General features: G+C 40.5%; 1 protein-coding gene across 3 annotated transcripts in view; it reads right to left on the reverse strand.

Annotated features, from left to right (window-relative positions):
- Nucleotides 1-80: 80 nt before the first annotated feature.
- The window catches only part of PBLD (phenazine biosynthesis like protein domain containing), a 37,224-nt gene continuing 13,678 nt past the window's right edge, over nucleotides 81-23,626 (reverse strand). For all 3 annotated transcript variants that reach the window (XM_074374102.1, XM_074374101.1, XM_010951685.3), the window contains 8 exons: nucleotides 17,195-17,294; nucleotides 16,730-16,828; nucleotides 14,841-14,950; nucleotides 14,724-14,753; nucleotides 12,525-12,613; nucleotides 12,080-12,258; nucleotides 10,160-10,222; nucleotides 81-8,758 (listed from right to left, as the gene is read on the reverse strand). In XM_074374102.1, coding sequence (XP_074230203.1) covers nucleotides 8,646-8,758; nucleotides 10,160-10,222; nucleotides 12,080-12,258; nucleotides 12,525-12,613; nucleotides 14,724-14,753; nucleotides 14,841-14,950; nucleotides 16,730-16,828; nucleotides 17,195-17,294 — 783 coding nt within the window. In that variant the 3' untranslated portion in view covers nucleotides 81-8,645. The remainder of the gene's footprint in view (nucleotides 8,759-10,159; nucleotides 10,223-12,079; nucleotides 12,259-12,524; nucleotides 12,614-14,723; nucleotides 14,754-14,840; nucleotides 14,951-16,729; nucleotides 16,829-17,194; nucleotides 17,295-23,626) is intronic.

A 23,626-nucleotide genomic window follows, 5' to 3' on the forward strand; every position in this document is an offset into this window, starting at 1 on the left:
AATAAAACATAGGAGAAAAACCTTCATATTCTTGGGGTTGATTTCTTAAACTGGATGTAAAAAGTACTAACCATGAAAGATAAAATTGATAAATTTGGCTTTATTAAAATTTTTTCAATGAAAATATCATTAAGAAAGTGAATATATGCCATATATTTGGAAAAGATGGTCACAATACATACATATGACAAAGGATTCACATCTAAAATATACCAAGAACCCCACAAATCAATAAAAAAGACAAACAACCCAATTACAAAGTGGAAAAAGATTAAATGGCACTTTCACAAAAGATCTCAAAATATTCAATAAGCCTGTAAAGAAATATTCAACACCAGTTCTCACCAGGATATGTAATTTAAAACCACAATGAGATATCACAATGCACTCCCCAAGAATGGCTAAAATTTAAAGGACTGACACCCTCAAGGATAGTAAGGATGTGAAGTACAACTCTCGCACATTACTGGTAAATGTGTAAATTGTAAATTCATTCAACTAGATTAGAAAATGATTTAGCAATATTTATTAAAACAGATGCTAAACCTATTACTCAGCAACTATACTCCTAGGTATACTATCCAAGGTAAATGAGTGTCTAAGTCTACCAAAAGGCATGTACCAGAATGTTCACACCACTTTCCCAAATAGCCCCAAATTAGAAACAACCCCAAATGATCATCAAATACAGATGGTATAAACAAATTGTAGTGTAATTATATAATGGAATATTATATAGCAAAAAAGAATGAACTCAACAACAGGTATAAATCTCAAAAATATTACATTGAATGAATGAAGCCAAATACCAAACAGTACATACTGTATGATTCCATTTATAAAAGCTCAAGAATAGACAACAAATTTATGGTGATAGATATCTCAGAGCTGTAATTCTCTTAGGAATTGAAGATAGAGAATTGGGTTTTTTGTTTGTTTTTTGGTTTTTGTTTTGTTTAGTCTGTTTGCTTTTACTGAAAAGGGGAATAAAGGAACCTTCTGGGGTGCTGGAAATATTCTGTACCTTGATCTATATGGTAGATATATATTGTATACATATGTTAAAATACACAATATATATATGCCCAATTCCACACATTGAGCAATTCCCTCTCCCCACTGTGAGAGAAACTGGTATGTTTTCTTTGGAGGATATAAAACAGAAGACCACTTGACTCAGAGGTACTAAGCACCAATGAGAGAGTAATTACATATCAAAAGTTGGGAGATTAAGTAAACCTATGTGCCAAATGCTAGTTCACCCCACTCCAGGTTCTTTTCCTCTCTTGGCTTCCTGAACTGAGAATCTACCTTCATTTCTCATTACCCAGAGTTATATCACATGCTCAATCCTAATCCAATGAATAGGCTAGGTAATGTGCAGGATGGGGGACTCACCCAAAATCAAGACAATCTTGAAGTCTGTCATCACCATTCTCATCATCACACATTTATGATACGCTCATACTATACACCCTTGACCATATTACCTACTGCACCAAAATTACCAAATATCCCTACAGCCATTATCCTGAGCAGCTTCTCCAATGGCCAGATCCTTACGGGGTGGCCTCTGCAGGGACCAGGACCTCTAGTCACCTCTACAGTACTGCTTTCCTTGCTCAGGATCCAAATTTTCAGGAAATAGTTTCTGATTTGGCTGAGCCTGAATAGCATGCCTGTCCCATGATGTGCAGGGAGGGGCCACTTTGGTTTCCCTGGAGGAAGTTGGCCACTACCTCCTTGACTACTCACAATGAGAATTTCCCAACTAAGGTGCTAGGACAAACTTGGAGGTTGGTGTTTGGATGCTGCATAACTCCAAACAAATATTCATAACAACAAAAAGTCAGGAAACAGCTTTAATCTATCTTGAGCTAAAAATTGTTCTATTATTTAGCTATCCTTGAGTTTACCTGATTCCCCTTCGACTGGACAGTCTCATTTCTTTCTCTGCTCCAACAGCACAAGGCTGTGAATCCTTTCACTGTGATTCAATACACAGGGTGTTCCTGGTCTCTAAGAGTTCACAACCTCAGACTCACCTCATGCTCTCTAGTATAGAGGACTGGTTTGTGGTTTTTACTTTCTCCTCTGTAAGGCCCATCCCATCAATCGATGGTCTCTGCTTAGCAAAGACCATTTGTATGTGTATAAAAGAGAAAAGAGGATTGAACAATCTTCCCTTTACCTAGAGCCTCACTGGACTGTTATATACTTTTTGACATAGGGAAAAGATTACAATATTAATTTGCAAAGAATGATTAACATTGCCAAGCCAACTCCCTAATACTGCCTAAAATAAAATTTGTTTTGGCTCCCCTAAAAGTCAGGGTTTCTTATTCTTGCAGGTCTCAGCAGTCCACAACTTTTTCTGCATATGGTTGCATGTTTAATTAGTGATCCTTCTGTAAGTGTCTGCAATTAGCACCATGATGATTAATAAAATAACTCCTTTAAAGCTCCATTTAGCTAGCAGAACTGCACAATCAGGTATAATTAATTCATCATTAATAAATCATGGCTGATTAACTAATCTGTACATTACCAACACATTACTGAACAGCTCCCACCTGAGCACAGCTAATTTTTCTATGCTGAACAGAACTAGAAGCTAAAAAGGAATTAAAAAAAAAAAAAAAACCCACAAAAAACCAAAAAAAAAAAACCAACCCAGCTCCTCCAAAACTGCACTAAACAGCAAGTACACTGGCATGGCCAGGGAGATTTTGAGACAATGCACATTTAAAAGTTATTGAGCTACACAGGCAATTGTCACTCAGGAAGGAAGAAAACACGGCTGAACACCAGTGGTTCTCAAACTGAAGTGTACACCAGAATAACCTGGAGAGCTTGTTAAAAACCAGATTTCTGGTCCCCATCTCCAGAGCTTCTGATTCAGTGGTCTGGGATGGGGCCTGAAAATTTGCATTCCTAATAAGCTCCCAGGTGGTGCAGATACTGCTTGTCCGGGGACCGCACTTAGAGAACCACAGTTCCTTTCTCATACACTGAGAGTGACTCACAATTGCCATGATTCCTATGTCCTTTCTATAGATTTTAATAGTTTAAAAAGACAACAGTTAGAACAGCTTTCAGTATTATTTATCTGTGTTTGTGTTTACATATTCTCTCTCCAGTTTCGTTGTTAGTTTAATAATTACTTTCTTTTATTTCTCTCTGCCCCTATAGAACCTAACTACTTTCAAGACATAGAAACTCTAGACAAAACGCAAACAGACATGACTTGAGCCTTCACCTCTGAAGCTTTGTTCATGCCCCAGTCCTTCTAAGCCTTGTCCTTCAACACTCTGCTGACTCTGCCTTTGCACCAGTGTCTGTGCTTAATCACAGACCAGTGCAAGTGCTCATTATCTTTTCATGAAAGGATGAGCCTGGTCTCCCCAGTTAGGGTCCCTTGAGAGGTCTGTAAGCTCCCTCTCTAATCTCCTTTGCCGTCTGTCCCCCCAGCTCTCCAGCCTGCCAGCTTCTAGCACTTCTAGTATCTGATGTACAGGAGACAGAAAATCGCTTTTTTACCAACAATGTCAGATTGTTGAGCAGCAAATCTGACCCCTGGCCTGGGAATACAGGTCCCAGCTGAGCACCTAACTTACAGAATACATAAGAGCGATAGCAAGAAGGATTCCCACCCCAAAAAGAACTTGGAAAGAGGCAAATAATCTACCCTCTAAGAGTTAAACCATTAAAAAATAATAATAAAATCAGAAAAGAGAAAAATAAGGGCAACTTACAGTAGAGGTTCTCAGCCAGGGTGATGGATCTTGCCTCTGCCCCACCTCAGGAGTATTTGGCAATGTCTGACGACATCAGTGGAACAGAACTGCTTGACTATAAGCTGATCGAAGTGAAAATACAAGGCTGGCCGGCAATGGAGGCCCTGGGTAAGGCTGCTCAGGGAGGCAAGCATTCAGGGCCCAGGTAGGCTGGATCTGGGAGAGAGGCTGAGCTGTGCTTTGAGGCAGGTTATGTACAAGAGACTCTCACTCAAAGGCAGGCTAAAGTTAGTTCTTACAAAAATACTATAAAAAATTTTATCAGGCAATCAGGAAAATAGAAATATTACCTGGATACTCAATAGTATTCAGTAATTATTTCTAATTTTTTAATGTTGTAATAGTTTTCCTTTGCCGCATACCAATTACCATAAACCTAGCAGCTTAAAACAGTTGTTATTTCACAGTCTCTGTGGGTCGGGAGTCCAGGTGTGGCTTAGCTGGGTCCTTCACAAGGCTGCAATCAAGATATGAGGCAGGGCTGGGGTCTCCATCTCACACAAACACTCAACTGAGGGGAAAGATCTGCTTCCAAGCTCACTTGGGTTGTTGGCAGAATTTAGTTCCTTGTTATTGCAGGACTGAGGGCCTCATTTTCGCGCTGGCTCTTGGCAAGAGGCTGCCCTTGGCTTCTAGAGGCTACTGGAAGTGATTTTTAGAATTCCCCGACATGGTACCTCGCTTCCTCTGAGCCAACAAGGGAGAAAGAGACTCCGGCAAGATTAATGCTACAGTCTTATGTAACATAATCTTGTGATCATATACATGTAATCACATATAACCCATCACCTTCGTCCTAATTCATTGGTTAGAAGGAAGTCACCTTCAATGGGAGGTGATTACACAAGAGCATGAACACGAGAAGGCGGGAATCATGCAGTGACATTAAGAGTCTGTCCTACCATAGACAATATCACATAGATGTTATATTGGTATTGTGGTTACTTTTTTTAAGAGCCCTTATATTTTAGAGCTAAATATTGAAACATTTGCCAATGAAAGTATATGATTCTGGGATCTGCTTCAGTATAATCCAGAGGGGAGGGAGAGTGGGTAGAGGTATAAATAATTGGCCATGAGTTAAAAATGGTTGAATATGGGTGATTGGTTCATGGGAGCTCATAACTATTCTCTTTACTTTTGCATATGTTTGAAATTTCCATAATATAATTAAAAATAAAAAGACAGCATGTATATTAGTTATCTATTGCTGCAAAGTTAATTACCTCACAACTTAAACCAATAAACATTATCTGAGTTTCGGTGGGTCAGGAATCTGGCACAGGTTAGCTGGGTCCTCTGGCTCAGGGCCTCACAAGGCAGCAGGCAAGGAATCAGCAGGACTGCAGACACCTGAGCCTAGAGGAGATGCTTCCAAGCTCATTCACGTGGCTGTTGATCAAAGGCCTCAGTTCCTTGCTCCATGGGCCTCTCCGTTCCTTGCTCCATGGGCCTCTCCTTAAGGCTGCTCACAAAGAGCAGCTGGTTTCCCATAGAGCAGGTGATGAGAGAGAAGGGGGGAGAGAGAGAGAGAGAGAGGGAGGGAGGGAAAGAGAAAGAAACAGACAGACCGACACAAAAATGGACCAAAACAGAAGATGTGATCTTTTATACCTTAATCTCAAAAGTGACATACCCTCACTTCTGAATATTCTATGGGTCACACAGACCAACCCTGGTGCAATGTGGGAAAGGGTCTGAACAGCAGAAGGTGGGGATCATGGAAGGCTATGTTAGGGGCATGTTCACAAGGCAAACATCAAGTGTTGCCAAAATAATCCTTGGAAATTCTGTAAAGACCCTACAACATACAGTAGGCAGATACACAAGCCCACTGCTGCCAGTTTTTCCTCCAGTGCTGGAACACATCATTGTTTCGTTGAGTGCTAGAAGTTGTTGGTTTGAATTAGGGACTATGGTTGTTCTAAAAAGAAATATATTTAAACACTAAAATCACATTTGGCCCTGCCCTGGACACGTATAGTCAAATTCAAGTAAATTAAATGTGATATAATGGGATCCCAATGCATGGTTAAAGTGGAGAGGCTTATCAAAGTGGCTTGATGACCATCTGCCATTTTGGTTTGTTTTGCTAACTCTCCTTGTTTCATCTTTGTAGACACCACGCTGCTTTCTGACTATAATTTGGCTTTCCAAACAGATATGCAAATGGGGAGAAAACGCTCTGATTTAACTCATTCCAAGCTTACATTTCTCATTGTAAAAGTTTAAAATAGTACTCTAGCTTTACACATCAGTCTCTATGTGTTAGGTTAATGTGAATCTGCACCTGAGAGAGATTCGCTCTAAATTTACATAATAGACTTCTGAGCCCCTGGACTGTGATGAATTTACACAAGCGATACTATCCTAGGGGGAACCATCTGAGGAGCCTAAAAATCTTCCCCAGGTGTGGCAGCAATATTTACAGTATACAGAATATATCCATGAGCTCCTCCATATTTCTCAGCTCCCTTGCTATTAAGTGAGGTTATATGACCAGTTCCAGCTGTGAGTAGAACTGACACCTATAACTTCTGAGACAAAACATAGTGAAATTTCCACACACTCTTTCTTCCTGCCACAGTAACCATGGAGGCCACATGTTGAGATGGCACAACACAAAATCAGCTTGGGCGCCTACATGATCATGAGGAACAGAGATCCTCCTCCTGACTGGTATGAGACAACTAGTACAAGTACAAATAAAAGCTTGTTATATTAAGCCACTGTGATTTTGTGGATATGTCAAACATTAGCATAACCCAGTCTAACTCAATACACCAGGGGATGCTGATGTTAGCTAGGAGCACTTTTTTCAATCAACAGCAACACTATATTTGAGTGTTGGGATACACCTCTAATAATCCCCCCTTGACATCCCCCTATGTCCACTTTAGTAAGATCAGGTGGGCAAGAGGTGGGCAGAAGCAGAAGAGGCAGTGGAAAATCTAGCTGGAATTAGAGTTTTTAAAGCACCCTCAAACCTGCCCTACTCATATCAGCAGAAAACTCACTCTGTACAGCATGCTAATTCTAGAGGCTCTTTTTCCTGCTACCCAAAGATGTCATTTCATTTCTTCTTATTTATCTCGTCGGGTATGCCTGTCCTACCCCCACTCCTGCTTCCCTGACTGTCACTTCTGGAGCACTGTGCCCACCATGGCCACTAGATCAATCTTCAGCAGGCTGACCGAGCAAACACAGTAAATATAATCAGTTGCCCTGACTATTCTGACTCAACTGTCCATTGCTAAATGGATAATTTTTTTAAAGTCACTTACAAAAGTGAACAAAGAATATGAAAACGAATATATGCATGTATATGCTTGACTGGGACATTGTGCTATACACCAGAAACTGACACACTGTAACTGACTATACTTCAATCAAGAACCAAAAAAACAAAAAAGTATTATAATAAATGATACCACTGCCCAAGATTTAAAAAAAAAGTGAACATAGGGTCTGAAAATAGGATGAAAATTCAGATGCTTCATATGGCAACTTTCATGCACAGAAGAATTCAGAATCATCTCAGGGACTTGCTTCCTCCAAAAATATCTGTTAAGAATTTAGCGTACATTTGAGAGATAAAAATTCAGAACCTTTCAACTATGCATTTGTATAAAATCATTCATACAATTCAGTTCCAGGTTGGGAAAATCTTACACTTTGTGAAAACCCTCAAGTGAGTCTCACCCTGGTGTAGTAACCCTCCTGAGTTGTGATGAGCTGCGAGGTGTGTGGCAGGTCCTGGTTACTCATTAAGGTAAAGCACAAAGATGGTGAATTACTTCCTTGCAAACTAGGAGAAACACAAGATTACTGCTATAGTAAGTTAACTCTCATATGCCTTAGCAAAACTAAATAAAAACAGAACACATGGTAGCATGAAGGTGAAAAAAAATTAGGACATTACAGGAATTTCTAACTGATTAGCTTGCAGTTTTTTGAGATGGCTGAGAATTGCCATCAGTGAGATCACTTTAAACACTCTTAATGACTTGGAAAAGTCCCCATCCCAAGATCAACTATGAGTATTCAATATTATAGATTTAATTGAATTTAATGTTATGTTAAAACCCATTTTACTAAGGTAAGAGAAGAATCCCTTTCAAGTTATAGCCCTAAAGCTATATATCAAGATAAAGATATGTGTTTAATTTTACCACTGAAAGTCACACACCTTTTTAAAAAAATTTCTGGGCTTTTTAGTCATTTAGTTATATATCCTGATTTTTAGTTATTGAACATGAATGTGTTCCAATAAAGGAAATAATTTAAGATACATTAAAATTACTCCCAATCTTAACCCCCACATAAAAACTTCTCACTTTTCTATCTTCATGATCCATCCTTGTCCTTGTAAATTTGTATTCTCCATAGACATAGCATAACATTGTTAACATTTTATAGTCTACTGTAATTTTCTTTCTTAGTATTATATCATGAAAGTTCTTTGTACATTTCCACAGTTATTGGGTCTTTTTAATGGTGCAAAATATTCTATCAGGTACTTATACCTAAGTTTTAAATGGCTTGATCTTACTCCTCATAAATTTGTTCCTCACTCTGTGCCTGGTAGTCATAATCAGAGATGACAATGTTATTCTTTGTTACTGGTTACTTACATTTCCAATACACTCACAGGTAGAGCCAGAACTCCATTAGTTAATTAGTCAGGAAGCACTATTAAATATCCATGAATATATCTTCATTGTTCTATTTCTAACAGGAGGATTAAGTGGACTATCTTGTAGGCTTGCTCAAGGCAGCCCCTAACATTTCCTTTCATGCAGAAAATACTTAGTGATTCAAGACAGAGGCATCTCAGCACAAGCATCTCTAGGCTGTCAGCGTGCCTTCCAACACAAGAGCAGCACCCCCTTCAATGTCAACTCGTCCATCAGGACGCAGTGAAATCTTCAGTTCTCCTCCTCGGTGGGAACACTGAAAGGCTAAAGAAGACATAAAAGAATCATGAATTAAGATCATTTTCACCCTCTTTAATTAGGAGAACATAGTGAGAAATCTCTTATTACAAGCTCTAGAATCCTCCCAGGTAAGTTTTAAGAAGATATTCCTTCAAACAAACAAAAACAAAATAACTAAACAAAGCAAACCCAACAAAGTCAAATGTGTAGATACAGAGAACAGAGTAGTGTTTACCAGAGGGGAAGGAGTGGGGAGGGGTAGGGGAGACTGAAATGGATAAAGGGGACCAACTGTACGTGATGGATGGAAAATAAACTTTTGGTGGTGAGCGTGTTGTAGGGTATACAGAAGTAGAAATATAATGCTGTACACATGAAACTTATATAATGTCACAAATCAATGTTACCTCAATAAAAAATAATTTCTTAATTTAATTTAAAAAATACATTCCTTTATTTGTCCATGTTACTGCCTGGCCCACCCGTGGACTGCACATGTTCAATTTGATTCACAAAACACACAGCTCCACATCTTCCCTTCCTGAGCCACTTTTATCACTTTTCGTCATGCCTCAGACACACCCCACCCATCGCTTTCTCCCTGGCTCTGTCTAGGAGTAAACAAGGATGCGTGAAAAGATAGAGGCTAGGACTAAACGTCTAAGAAAATAAAAAGGGGTGTTCTTGGCACTTCTGAGAGGGCTCCATCTTCCCAGGTCTGAGTGGGACAAAGGGAGTTCATTCACTAATTGTGGTTATCAAGAAACCTAATGTGTCAGGCAAACAAGAGGCACAGCCTCAGCCTTCCTGGAACTGAAGGGAGTAACTAAGCTCACAAAAGAAAGAGAATAGCCACACTGCTATTCCCAATTCAGAGTCACAGAGGCTTAACCATCCCACTAAGTATGACTTCCATCCTCTGAGGTCAAACTCCTACTTAGTTATGCAGCCTGTACTACATGAGGCAACTAGCTGTGTAGCCTCCACCAGCTGCCATCTATTTTCTCTGCCCCTGAGCAACATATTAATCACTAGCAGACTTGGTTCCAAAGCAATTTGTTTGACTTAACCCCATGACTAGCAATGTCAGTAAGGAACCTTGGTAATCATGGAATCTCAACTTGTCACATTATAAATATCCTTTCTGTGCCAAAGTTAGACAGCTAGTTAACTTTATTCAACAAACATTTATTGGGCACTTACTGTATTAGAAGTGTGTCTGTGTGCTGGGAGAGACAGAGGTGGCAGATGTTTGGGGTGGAGGGTGTTTTGAATAGAAGGTTCAGGGTGAAGAAATTTAAAGCCTTTCATTTTCATGTGGGTGGTATTTATCATTTTATACATCTTCAAGTGGATAGTACATATGAGAAGGAATCCTAGCTTAAAGTTAAGCAAACTAAAAAAACTGAAAAAGAGCTGTCCTACCGTGCATGTCTTTCTTCCCCAGCTGCTGGGACCAGTAGCTGCTGAGAACAGTGTGTGCAGACCCTTAAAAGAAGTGGAAAATTATGGTACAATCCCAAAGAAAACAGCAACAACTTTGTGGTAAATTCATAAACAATCAACCATCCAGTTTGGTTAAACATTAGATGACTTAGTCATTACGTGGGCCATGGCTACAGAAGAGTGTGGAATTATGAGTGTAGATAGAAAGGAAGACACAGAATTTAGGGATAAGTTCCTCCAGGTGATGTATCTGCCATGTCTTACACTTTCTGAAGGTTGAATTAAACTGCAAGTTTTAATTATTATCTTGTCTACTCATTGTCAGCCCACGACAGGAAAATCAAGGCCTTCATCTAAATATGTCTGCATCTTTCAAGAGAAAACATCTCCTTCCTCCTAGGACACATACGCAAGGAAAGGTGGGAACTCAAACAAAAGGCCAACTTTTCTAACATTCCCAGGCTTTTGGTGCCAAAAGAACTTCTTTAACTGAAGTATTTTTTTCACATGATTATGCCCTAGGTTTAGATCAGAGATGATATTAAAATGAAGAAAAAAAATATAAAGTAATACCCGAGAGAAAAGTCTTTGGGAGAGAAAAGGATGGTTTGGGAAAAGCCCCTACTTCAGGAAAACTTGCTCAATATTATGGGGGGCTCACGTAGGGTGCCCAAGCATCCCAGTGTGTCTGACACTGTCCTGGTTTTAGCAAAGAAGTATGCTGAGAAATCAGTCTGTCTCAAGCAAACTGAGATGGTTGGTCATCACTGTCCAAAGACCTTCCCACTCTAGAAAAGCATTATTACAGGGGGGAAAAAAACTTGCTCTCTGTGCTAATTAAGATCTTTGTGAAGCAGCTGTGCATGTTTAAATCCACTCAGAACTTCTTTTCCACAGGGAAGGTTGAGTTGGACTGTTGGGATGGCATTGGGCATTTTCCTGAGTCTTTAAAAAAAGTGCTTGCTTGCTGAGCTTTGAATTTCTTATATTTTGTTCCTCAGGGGGTAACTAAGTCAAGGCCCTGAAACTAACCCAGCTCCTGCCATCTAACCAGACCAGGAGCCTCGAAGTCTCTGCACAGCCTCCTTCTGCACTGGCCACCTTCTCATGCGTAAGTGTCCTCCGTGAACATCCCCCCTTTTCCTGCCCAGTCCACTCTTCTCAAGAGGCTGAAAGTAGGTGGCTTCCCTTTTTTGCCCATCTTTAATTTCATCTCTCTGCTTCTGGCTGGTAGAAGATCCTAAATACCCATGTTTCTGAACCTATCCCACCTACTTTGTGGGCAGGTCTGGGAAAGGAGGAGGGGAGGAAAAAACACTATTTCTATTTCCCACATGCAGCCCACGACTTTATCCCTCAAAAACCAGATCTTATGTAGATGTCAATGATCCTACAGGCTGGTCACTGAAAAGGACAAAAGGCTTTGGGGGTGTAGTGGACATTGGTCACTGGATTTTGCAAATGACAGACCTGGAAGTGGAGGCTTGGGGAGACAGTTTTGCTGTTATTATTAAAAAATACCTAACAGTTATTGGCAATTATCCTGTGCCAGGCCCTGTGCTAACCACTTAACATGGACATAACCCTATGAGGCATTATCCATATTTTATAGACAGGGAACAAGCTTTAAAAAGTTAAGTCCTTTGCCCAAGGTCAACAGCCAGGAAGCTCGGATGCAAACCAGGGCTGTCTGACACTGAAGTCTAACCCTGCTATACTGCCTCCTTCATTCTGTGTTTCACATGAGATTTCAGTGAAGGGATGGGGTAGGGGGAGACCAAGAAACAAAGGCAGCTCAAGACCCAAACAACCTGAAAGGTCATGTGAAGGGCACTTCATCAGCTGTTTGTTATCCTCCTCCACTGTTGAGCCCTCCTCAGGACTCAAGTCGAAAAGTACCTGTTACGGGGTCTTCAGCCACACCAACCCACGGCGCGAAGTATCTGGAGTAAAAGTCAAACTCTTGGGTCTGCCCACCATGCTCTCCCTTGAGGGTGAGAATGAGTCCTTTCACCTTCCCTGTGTTTTCCACTTGCGGCAGATTCTGTGTGTTCACTTTCAGGCTCTCCAGAAATGACCTTGTTCATAAAGGGGATGGATTAGGACAAACTCATTCCACAGACCACCCGCTACCCAGTTAGACGGGCGAGGGTGCAGCTTGCCAGAACTGCTCGGCGGCAGGGGATGGAAGAGCAAGGACGGTATCTTCCTACCTGGGAACAAAACTCTCTGGCTGCGTAAATCATGGTTTGACCAGACGTAGCACAGGCAGACCAAGCCAGAGCTATAAATCTGTGTGCTCTGCCCTCCCCAAAGTGCTGACGAAGCCAGATATCTTGTTTACCTGTTATAAGTATCACTGAGCCGGACAAGGAGCTTCCGGGTATCTGGAGAATAGCGGATGTCCTGAACCAAGGTGTCACCTATGGCAGTCTGTGGAGACAGACCAAAATATCCTCAGGAGTATGCCCTGGGTCAAGTCCTTGACCCTGCAATAGAGAACGACCTCTCACTAGCATCTGCTCTGTGCCAGGCACACCCAACATCTCCAGTCCCAAAAGTTCAGTTCAGTTTTGGGATTTAAGATGTTGCTCAAAGAAGAGGCCTTTAAGGGAGCTGAGTTAACCCTCTGAGAGCCAAAGATGGACGTTGCTCACAAGTGTTACTACGTGCCTCTACACACACACACACACACACACACACACAGCACATACCTCGCCCAGGTCTGAGGGGCCCTGGAATCAAAGCTCTGAATCACTACTGTCTACTACCTGTAGAGGTGGGGGCCTTGTGCCCACCTTTAGAAGTGTCGTAAGGATTAATGAAATATTTGTGGAGGTCTGCAGCAGTTAACTAGAAGATTCTACATGGCAGGGATGCAGGACCAGCAGTCTGATGGGAGGTGGGGACTAGAGCACTTGTCTCAGCACTGCTCTGCTTGGCAAGCACGCTGTGCTCATTCACTGTGTGCTACAGATCACCAACATAGCAACATTTTCTAAAGGTACCTTGATTCACCCTTTACCTAAGACTGCATATAACCTTACTCATACCCAAGACATAGTTTGTCTGTTTGTTGGCTTGGGGTGCTGAGGGAGATTATGAGGGGACAGAAGCCCCTCCGAGTAATCCTTTGGCATGACCGCTGGCTGCCGGCTAAACATATGAGAATTACATGGTAGTTGTCTGGCTGTCATTAGGTGGCTTCAGGGCTCTAATCTTCCTTAAGGGACTGAGATGCTCTAGGTCCCAAGGCCAAGACTCTCTCTGCTATGTGTTGTGCCTGGAATGTCTGCCTCTGTGAGCACTGCTGTCCTTCCCTCCAGACATGGGAACTCTGCAGCCAGATCCCAGGTGCTCTCCAGGGCCTTTCAGTCTCTCTGAAGGGTCATCCAACCCTTCTCTGCACGGATTCTCATGTCAATTTGAAAGTTTCATTCTCAGCTGAGAATCTTATTGCCAGTTTCTAGGAACACAAAATGACAATACTCGTGATAATGCTTCATCATCCCCATTTTACAAATGTTGACCCTGAGGCTTAGAGAGAGTAGTTTAAGTTCTTTCTTCCATGAACAAGGCCTACCACAATGAATATTTTCCATTTTCTTGCCAACATGCTTCAAGAACATCATTTATGAATTTGGCTTGTCTCCCAAAACCCAAGTCATAGGTGGAGCTGAGGGTAAAACCAGAATCCATGATACTTATATTCTTTGAAAACTTAGATAAAGCAAAATACTAAATAGATTATAAATGCTGTAGTTAAAAATTCACTGAGAAGTATCAGTACTATCCATAATAGGTCATTTTACAGAATCATTTTTTCCTCATGGCAGCCCTTGGTCTGGCCAGACCTGGGCCCTTCCTTCTCTACCAACTAAGCACCTGGCCATCCAGGGGTGCTCTGGACCCTTGGAATCTGCATGAGACAACTGTAGTGCCTACTGCACTGGGTGAGTGAGAATGAAATGAGGTAATGCACTAAAATGCTTAATGCATGGTACTATACAAGGGAGACACTCAAAAGTGTTCTTTATTATCATTACCACCACCACCACCACCACCACCATCATCATTATTAAGCCCCACCCCTACAGAGACCCCGTGAGGAGGCCAGGCTGTGTATCTGGTCTTCTCTATCGAGGTACCTACCTGTGCTTTCCTGCTCCCTTCCATCAAAGCATGGCCCCCTCATCTCAACCTCATTCTCCACTGAAGAGATCAGGACACCGACAGCTGCCAGGCAGTTTCCATTCTTTCCTTTCACTCTCCGCCTGCCACGCCACAGTCTCCCCTCCCCATCCTTCAGTGGAGTCTAATCTGATAATGACGAGTCAAGGAAAACCGTTCAACCTTCTCATCAAATAGATTCAATATGAAAATTTGAACCTCAGACGCACCACATAGTATTCATCCAAGCTTAGACTGGAACACTTATACTGGCAGAAGGCTAATCTTTGGAGACCAAATACTACCGAAATTTTGTTCAGGTAGTGACAGATGATCAAATCACATGAGCTCACGTTGGAGTCTTTTCACCAACCTTTATCAAGTCCTCCACTTCAAGGAAGTCCTAGATTGGGGAAAAAGACAAAACCATTGTAAAACAGGCAAGCTGTCAGGTGTACACAGTTTATGGCAATAATTAGGAACAACTGACCTGGGGATGAGCTGGATAAAGAGGCAGGTCCAAGACGATACCATCCTCTGCTCTTCTGGCCTTTAGTTCCCCACTCAGAGTGACAAAGGTTATAGTGCTATTCACGTTTTCTGGACCAAAAAAAAAAAAAGAAAGAAAGAAAAGAAACTTACTTTGTTAATTAGAAAGCTCTTTGAAAGGAATCAAGAAATAGGAAAATAAACTTTGTTATAGAGTTACACATCTGTTTTGATCACTATATGTTGTCTTAGACTCCCTGGTGGTGCTGTTCCTGTAAAGGGGACCCAGGTTTGAATTACTAGGGTTCCAAGTGGTAAAAATTCTCATTGGATTCTAATTTGAGAACCAAGAACATAACTGATTGGACTTGACATCATACTGTGCCCTTGAGAAAACTATTTAACCTCCTTAAACCTCAATTTCCTCACCAATAATATGGGGTAATAATTAAACCTATACTAATTTCATTTTACCAATAAAATGGGGATAATAATAAAACCTAGCTCATAGGGAAACTATAATGCTTTCTAATGCAGATTTTTAAATACCCCCTAAAACTATAGAGTTATAAACTCTACAGGTCTAAGATATTCCAAGGGGATGACAAATAGAACATATACATTATGAACAAGTCTTGATATGAACAAACCAGGCTTACCATAAACAAACCAAGCTATACTGAAAACTTTGATTTAAAGATTGGATCACAACCCCTGATACAATATCTCTTCATGTTACTGATACAACTTGGACCACTTATCTCCAGGTAGGTAACATTTTTAGTGAAAAACAAAGATTTGTGACTTAGTTCTATCCCCTTCCCTAGTATTTCTGAAAAACTTAACCATATCACAAAGGTGAGGAAATTAGGTATTGCTGATTAACTTCCACAGAATAAAATTCATACTCTGAAACCCAAAGTTTGATTCTTTCACTATAATTAGTGTAAGACATCATAATTTACAAAGCATTTTTTCATGCTTTTTCTTATCTAACCTGAGGCCCACCCTATGGAGGACTATCAGGCCTTTCTTTGTTGCTACCACTTCGCAGTTCAACTTCTCCGTGCATTCAATCCTGCTTTCTTTACTCCCCTACCAATACTGATCCCAGGAAGACTGCCCCCAGTCCTTCCATCATGCCAGTGTCTCAGAGGCTGCTTCCTGGGGAAACTCATCCTGTCACACCTTCCTTTACTCTCCCCATCTAAGTAACTCCACAAAGAACTTCCTTTTCCGACCCCCTCCCTCCCGTCGTATCATCTTGTTTATTTCCTCGTTAAGCTTTCTGTTTGTTGTTTACACTTGTCATGGCTGCTTCCATCTCCACTTTTAGGGCATTTCCAGGCATCTCTCCTCTACCCTATTCCCACAAAGCCTGGATCTTTCTCTCTTACGCTAAGTGCAGCTGAGATGGAAATTGGTAGGGTTAAGGTGCTGTATCCTCTCTTCATTAGGTAAACTGTGTATGTTTGGGGCTCATGAATCCTTAAAATTCAGAGTAAAGAAGCTCTTGTAAAATGAAAAATGAATTTCACATACTGGGGGCAAAGTGTGCCTTTTGGTACTGCAACATCGCATCATGTGAGACACCTTTCCTGTCTTGTAAACTCTCCTGTGTTAGTCACAGAGACCAAAGAGCTTCTATCTAAAATAAAAAGGACTTCTAGAGAATAAGGACCATAGCTTGCCAATGTGCCTGGCACATACTTAGAAAGATCAAAGTGTTACTGAAAGTTGCTGTTTTTATTTCAGCATAATGAATCGCATGAAATAAACGTTGCAATATCTTTGTATCAGTCACTTTGGCTCATTGGAAAGAATGTGTGAGAGTTTATTTTAAAATATTTGCTATTTAATAAATAGGATCATAAAAGAAAATCACATTACTCATTTTGTGAAAGAGCACAGCTGCAGAAGCCAGGGTAGCATGGCCACAGAGAGGAACCTCACTCGCTGGTGTAAACCACCTTAATCCAAAGCAGGAACCTTCGGAGGAGAAAAGCCAAAGAGAGACAAGATCATTGTCATATACGGGGGTTGCAAAGTCTTCATTTTCTTCTTCTTTTCTAAATACTTCAATAACATGATTAACAACTGAAACATGTGAAAGGAGGAGTAAAGTCTAGGCAAGGCTCCTAAGGCTCCCCGGTGCTAGATCTAGAGCTGAAACATCCAAATTCACCAACACCTGCTCCCCTAGATGAACTGAAAACCAAATCAGAATCTCCCCCTCTCTCTCCTACCTGCATGCAAATAATAAATGGGCACTTCCCTTAAGTATCATTCCTCCACTGGAAAAGTAGCTTCTGGTGCCATTCAAGAATGGTTAAAAAAAAAAAAAAAAAAGCATACTTTGTGTAAAGTTGTCAGTTGGGTGTAGTTTTCGGATGAAAGCAGTTTCAGAAAGGTTCATTTCCCTTGCAATTTTTTGATGCATGTCTTCATCCAATTTCTAAATTAGAAACAAAAGGTTATTGAGACTCCAGAAACACAAGTCAGACTTCCTTGGACAGCAACTGCCACAAGTTAATAATAGTTTATTAATATTAAAAGTTATATGCTTAAAAGGAAAGAATTGCAAGGGAATTCAAGGCACTTTAATAATAGCTGTTTTTCAGAAATCTCAGAAATTATTTTGCAGCACCATGTGAAAAGCTGTAGATGTAAAAAGCTAGAACAGATTCTGAAAGACGTACTGGCCTGGGCTACCCTTTGTCAGATTATTTTCTAGTCTATCCCGGAGAGCATGTGTTCCCTTCTAAAAACAATTTCTAAAAATAGAAACTCCACAATCTCCCTTTCTTGTTGGATGAAGAGATGTGAGGCACCCACTCTGGACAAGCTGGACCATTCTGCCCGTTTATGCATGGTTCACTCCCTTTCATGAGTCAGGCCTTGAGGTCACCTCCTCCAGGAAGCCTGTCTCTTCCCCAGTGCTTAAACCACCTGAAATTACCTACTTTGCCCTTTGCTGCCTGTTCCCCCCACCTCTGACTCTGAGCTCCATGAGGGCACTGACTGTGCTACTTTGCTTTTTTCCGATTTAGAACAATGCTTATATTCATCCTGGAATGGTAGGAACTCAATAAATATTTGCTGAAAGGATACATTGTTCACTTAATCTTCATTTTTAAACCTCTCAATAAAGATATTTTTATCCACTTACAGATAAAGAAATTAAACACAGAAAAGTTGTATAATATACTAAAAACACGACATGCCTAATAAATGGTAGAATGATTAAGAATGTGGGCTTTGCAAATGTTAAGAATCAGTGAATCTAGAGAAGTATATGGATGTTCATTGCACCATTCTTGAAATTTTAAGTTTTTAAAATTTTTCAAAACAAAAACATTTTTGAAGTTAGCTTTGGAAACAGACATAGTGGGATTCATATCCTGGGTCAGCTCCCAGCAGCAGTTCCAGAGTGAGCAAGCCGTTTCATCTCATGGAGCCTCAGCTTCCACACTGTTAAAATGAGGATGATAGTCCTCAAGTCAAAGGATTATTGTGAAAATACATACATACATCTACATGAACACACACACACACACACACACCAGTCCTCAATGCTAGGGGAAAAATGAGTCAGAAACATGAATTTTCCTTTTGAGCATGAAAATCAAGTTTTTAATTAACAAAATGTTCACTAGTTAGATTTTGATTTTTAGAGAAGTCTGGAGACAAATGCATTTTTGCTCTGGCCAAACTTACTATTCCTGAGCTCCTGAAACCCAGAAATAAGAATTACAACTTTATTTTAATAAGTTCAAAATTCACTTATCTGAGTTATGCAAGTTAAATGCCCTTGTCTTTTAGTTGATTCAAATTCTTTTGAAACACTTTCCATAGACTCATAGAAGGCATAAAACAGTGGTTACTGTGAAAAATCAGTAATGATTTTTAAATCAGCTGATATAAAAATCTTAACAGGAGACTGACTAAGGTTTTCTTCAAGGAGAACTGTATTCAGAATCTGTAGAAATTCTGTAGTCCTACGGAAAGAGAAATCACTTAAGAAATTGATACTTATTTTCTGAAAACCTAAACATAACACAACGGGGTTTTTTGTTTGTTTTTCACTTAATGTTTTTTTTCCATAAAGATTAAGTCTAATAATGCATAAAAAGTGCTCATCACATAAGTACTTGATAAATGTTACCTTTTTATTTGAGTGGATCAAAGCCGGGGTGTTAACCTCCCACACTGCACTGCCTCCTCAAAACCAACTATTATTATCCCTTTAGTACACTGCAGGCAGGAAAACCAATGTCTATCAATGCTTGTGAGGGAAAGCAACAATCAATCAGCTACCAAGTGCCATGCTGGGCCAGCAGCATCAGCACCACTCCTAGGGGAATTTGTTAGAAGTGCAGTCTCAGGTCCAATCCCAGACCTTCTGAACCAGAATCTCCAGCTTAACCAGATAACCAGATAACCCAGGTGATCTTTGTACACATTAAATTTGAGAAGCCCCAGTATATAAGATATGGTCATATGTTCAAGAGGCTTAGTGTCTTGGTGGGGAGTCAAGACAGACACAGAAAGCAGCAGCAAGCAACAACGGAGAGCATGTAATGGAGATACATGGATTTTGATGTTAAATACGCTAGGACTTTAAAGATGGGGACTTGAGGTGGACGTAGAAAAAGGGCAGATTTTGGCGAGTTGGACAGGAAAATGTGGACAAAAAGCTTTGTATTGGGGACACTTCTTGGGCAAGTGCCTTGACCTCATTTCGTTTTCCTTCTGTTAAATCTTTGACACCCTAGGATTCTGTAAGCTCAGGTAAGAAGACATAGGATGGTAGGAATGAAGTAGAATGAGCACCTGTCACACCTGTGGGCACCTCTGGACCTGAGGAGTGAGAAGTCTCACCTCAGGAGTGGAGGAGGAACTGCTGGGGCCAACAAAGCAACAACGTTAAGTGAACTCAAACGCTTCCCATGGCCTGTTGAATATTCTCCATGGAAACCAGCCCACGTGCCGGTACATACAACACCTGAGAGAGACTGGGAGCCATTTAATTCCCTAGTGCTCAGTCTACAATATCAGGCCTCAGTGGCAACTGAAGTGGTGATAAAGAGAAGCCTGTGTGGTCTTCCTGGATTTCCTCCTTGGTGGCAGAAATCTGCAGTGACTGCCAGTCCTTTCTCTATCTCATCTGGCCAAAATTCCTATCCTTGTCCTTCCTTTTTTTGTCTATTGCTTCCTCTGACCTTTTGGACAAGAGTCTCTAAAAGCATTAAAGCATTTCTCATTGTAGCCAAGCTCATCATCTATTGGAAATAATTTCCTTTGCAAATGGGCTATTTTGCATGTCAGCTAAAACACACACTTCACTGACCATCAGCTCTTTAATCCTCTCTACTTTGGTATACTGTATCCATTGCAATTTGAGTTTCTGTAACTGTAATTTCTGTCCCAGGACAGTGAAAATGCACCTGCTATTTGCCTGAAGGACCAGAGACAATATAGAAAGTTTGATAGTAGCAGCCCTCAACTTCCTGCAGGCAGCTGAATTTCTACACTGGAACCAAAGATCAAGATAATGGAGAATCATGAGAAGGTCAATATTGCTTTAATTTTGAGAGCTTTAGAAACAAAAGAATGAGACTGCATTCATTCAAAATACTGAATTTTGGTTCCAATAATTTTTCCATTTTATACTACAAGCTTATTTTCAAATGCAGGACATAACAGTTACAAACCAACAGCTATTGATTCTCTTGCTTTAATATCCATTTTCCTTTGCCAGTCTCACAAGAATCAAATTTCCAACAGCAAAAAGAGAGCCATGTTTGTTTTTCTGAGCTCCAAAGTACTGTATTGGGACACAGAATTTCTATCACCATATGGCTCACAAAAGATTAACGACCAGAAAATCAAGAGAGTAAAGTTTTAAAATACTCCCATCTTGTGGCAGTCTAGAAATATGACAGCCTAAAAACAGCTCCTGCTCTCAGTCTGTTCATTTGTCCTTCTGCTATAGCTTCAAGCAAAGGAACAGCACTTAGATGTAGAAAGTTCTAAATCATCAAGGAAGAAATGGGAGACTCCTTCTGAGGCACTTGGATTTCCAATTGTAAAGTTATGTCCACGCAGTGTATCACTCAAACGGCAGGTCATCTTCAGTTGCTCCGAATGAATCTTACAGATGCCTAGTCTCTCCGGCTCCAACATAGACTCCAAAGCTCATACTTGCTTTGTAGGCCCTGCCCACCCTACCCCATCAATGAGAACAAAAGATCAATATTTGTTGGTTAACTAGAATTCTTAGGAGATTTTGCCATACTTTAGTTGACTATAAATGTTTTCACTTTCTCTCAACAGACCTATTTAGTGCCTCCCATGTGCTAGGCCTTATATGCTGGAACAAGTCAGAATAGATTAAGATCTCATAGAACATAGTCTAGTGAGGAAGACAGGCATTGAGTGAATGACAGCAAGAGGAAAGCACACTAACCAAATGGGAAGGGGCACCATAGGAGCACATGTCAGGGGAGGACATTAATATTGTGGTGAGTATGGTAGGTTAAAAGCACAGGCCCTGGAGTCAGGCAGACCTGGGGTGGGAGTCTGAAGTCCGCCACTTAGGTAAATTCCTTAACCTTCTTTGCCTCTGTTTTCTCATCCGTAAAATGGGGATAACAATAATAAGACCTAATCACAGAGTGATAGGTCACCCAATTATGTGAGGGTGAAATGAAATAACATATGAAAAGCAACTAGCACAGTATGTAACTGGCTGAACCTGCCTGAAGTCACTGCTCCTGAAGTTGAGGGTTATGTTCCAGAAGCCAGTGTAGATATTTGGGAAGTAGAAATTCCCACATTAATATTTCCTCTTTCTTTGCGTTGCTCTCTTCCCTCAAATCCTTGGCAAAGGAAAACCCTCAACATCCTAAAAGAATCTCCTTTGTACTCCATATCCTTTTGTGGGCCATAAAAATGAAATAAGAGGTTATAACTCTCTAAAAACCCAAGGAGCCTCTGATCTAGTATGGTCACACTGAGCCAGTGATCTCTAAGGGCACCAAGTTTGGAAATGGCCACTGCATATGAGTTGAAGCATAGATTGAACACGACATTGCTACATACCTGTTTTTCCTTAAATACATTTCCCACCAACCTGTAAAAGGAGCTTTTGGTAGCCCCTAAATTTGACCAGGAGTACTGGAACAGTTAGTAGTTTAGGAACTAAAACTAAGCACTCCTCTTTAAAAACGTGAAGCCAGTCCACCTTCTGTCACTGGAAATGATTATTACTGTTTAAAAGGATAAGAATGTACATCTACGAATATTAATTTAATCCTAGCACAGTGTACAGCATATGGCAGACAGCCAGTAAATGCCGACTAAATCAGAATAAATGGATACACTGAGCAAGCAACAAAGTTGTTTTCATGGATAATTTTAAGAGGAAAACTCCAGAATAAACGTCTCTTAGAAAAAGTATCTTCTGAAACAATGGTTCTCAACTAGGGGCGAGTTTTGATTGCTGTGACTGGTAGGATGAACAGAGGCATCTGTCATCTAGTAGGCAGGGGCCCAGGACCGGCCAAACATTTTACCATGCACATGACAGCCTCACGCAACAAAGAACTTCCCAGTCCAAAATGTCAATAACACCACTATTGAGAAGCCCTGCCCTAAACACACAAACACACAAACAGGAACAACCACCACCAAAAAACCTTAAGGCTTTGTTACAATATAAAGGAGAATAAATATGGCCTCCCTACCCCTGTTATGTCGTTTTCACTAAATACTAAAGCTGGTTCACAGAATAATACAGCACTACTCTTATGATTACCATAGCCCTCTGACCTATTCCAATAGTTGGTCAGTTCCTTCAGTTTTTTACACAGCTATCACTGTAATATATCTATTTTACTGTTTAAAATATTATTTCTATGCATTTTCCACGTCTGTACATAGTCTTTATTGTCCAATTGTCAGGCATTTGAGGACAATCATCAGTTTTTTTAAGGTTTAAAATATTTTTTCAAATATCTGTCTCATGTTCCATTTAGTGCTTTATCTGTTTTTGTTTTCACCTAACATACTGGGTTAAAAGTCCCTTATGTGAAAATTTTTTAAATGAACTTGTTTAGAAAGGAAACCAAAACAAAACTTTAGAATATTATAGAAGCTCTGGGAATATGGTTTCACCTTCTGTCCAGCGCTCTTTTATCAAGATTCAAAAAGCTCAAAGTGCAATTACCTAGTCTTTCGTCTGTCCACCCAGTTTTTCTGTGGTTAGCCTCATCTCAGTCAAATTTTAAATAAATTTAAACAAAACAAAATGAAAAAGGGGAGGAGGGTATAGCTCAAGAGGTAGAGCACATGCTTAGTGTGCACAAGGTCCTGGGTTCCATACCCAGTACCTCTTCTAAAAGTAAACAAATAAATTACCCTCCCCCAAAAATAAATTTTTTAAATGAAAAAGAAGGCCTGCACTTAAAATCTGAAGTATTTTCTCCCCCATAAAATCCAGTGTTGTTCCGTGCTCTGAGTCCCCATGGTACCTGGCACTTTTGGGTCTTTCAGCCTCTGTGGTGACTAGAGGACAAGGATCAGGTTTACATGTCTACTTACCCCGCTAGACTCTGAGCACCTCAAGGACAGGCAAACTTACTAATCTCTGTACCTCCCGTTCTTACCCTGGAGCCAGATACATGTGAGATGTCAACAAATATTTGTAGAATGCATAATGACAGGCTAAATGCCTACTGAGTTGGGGTCGGCATTTTAAGGTCTAGCACTTATTTGTCTCTGACA

This window comes from Camelus bactrianus, chromosome 11 (assembly GCF_048773025.1).
Source record: "Camelus bactrianus isolate YW-2024 breed Bactrian camel chromosome 11, ASM4877302v1, whole genome shotgun sequence".
NCBI lineage: Eukaryota > Metazoa > Chordata > Mammalia > Artiodactyla > Camelidae > Camelus > Camelus bactrianus.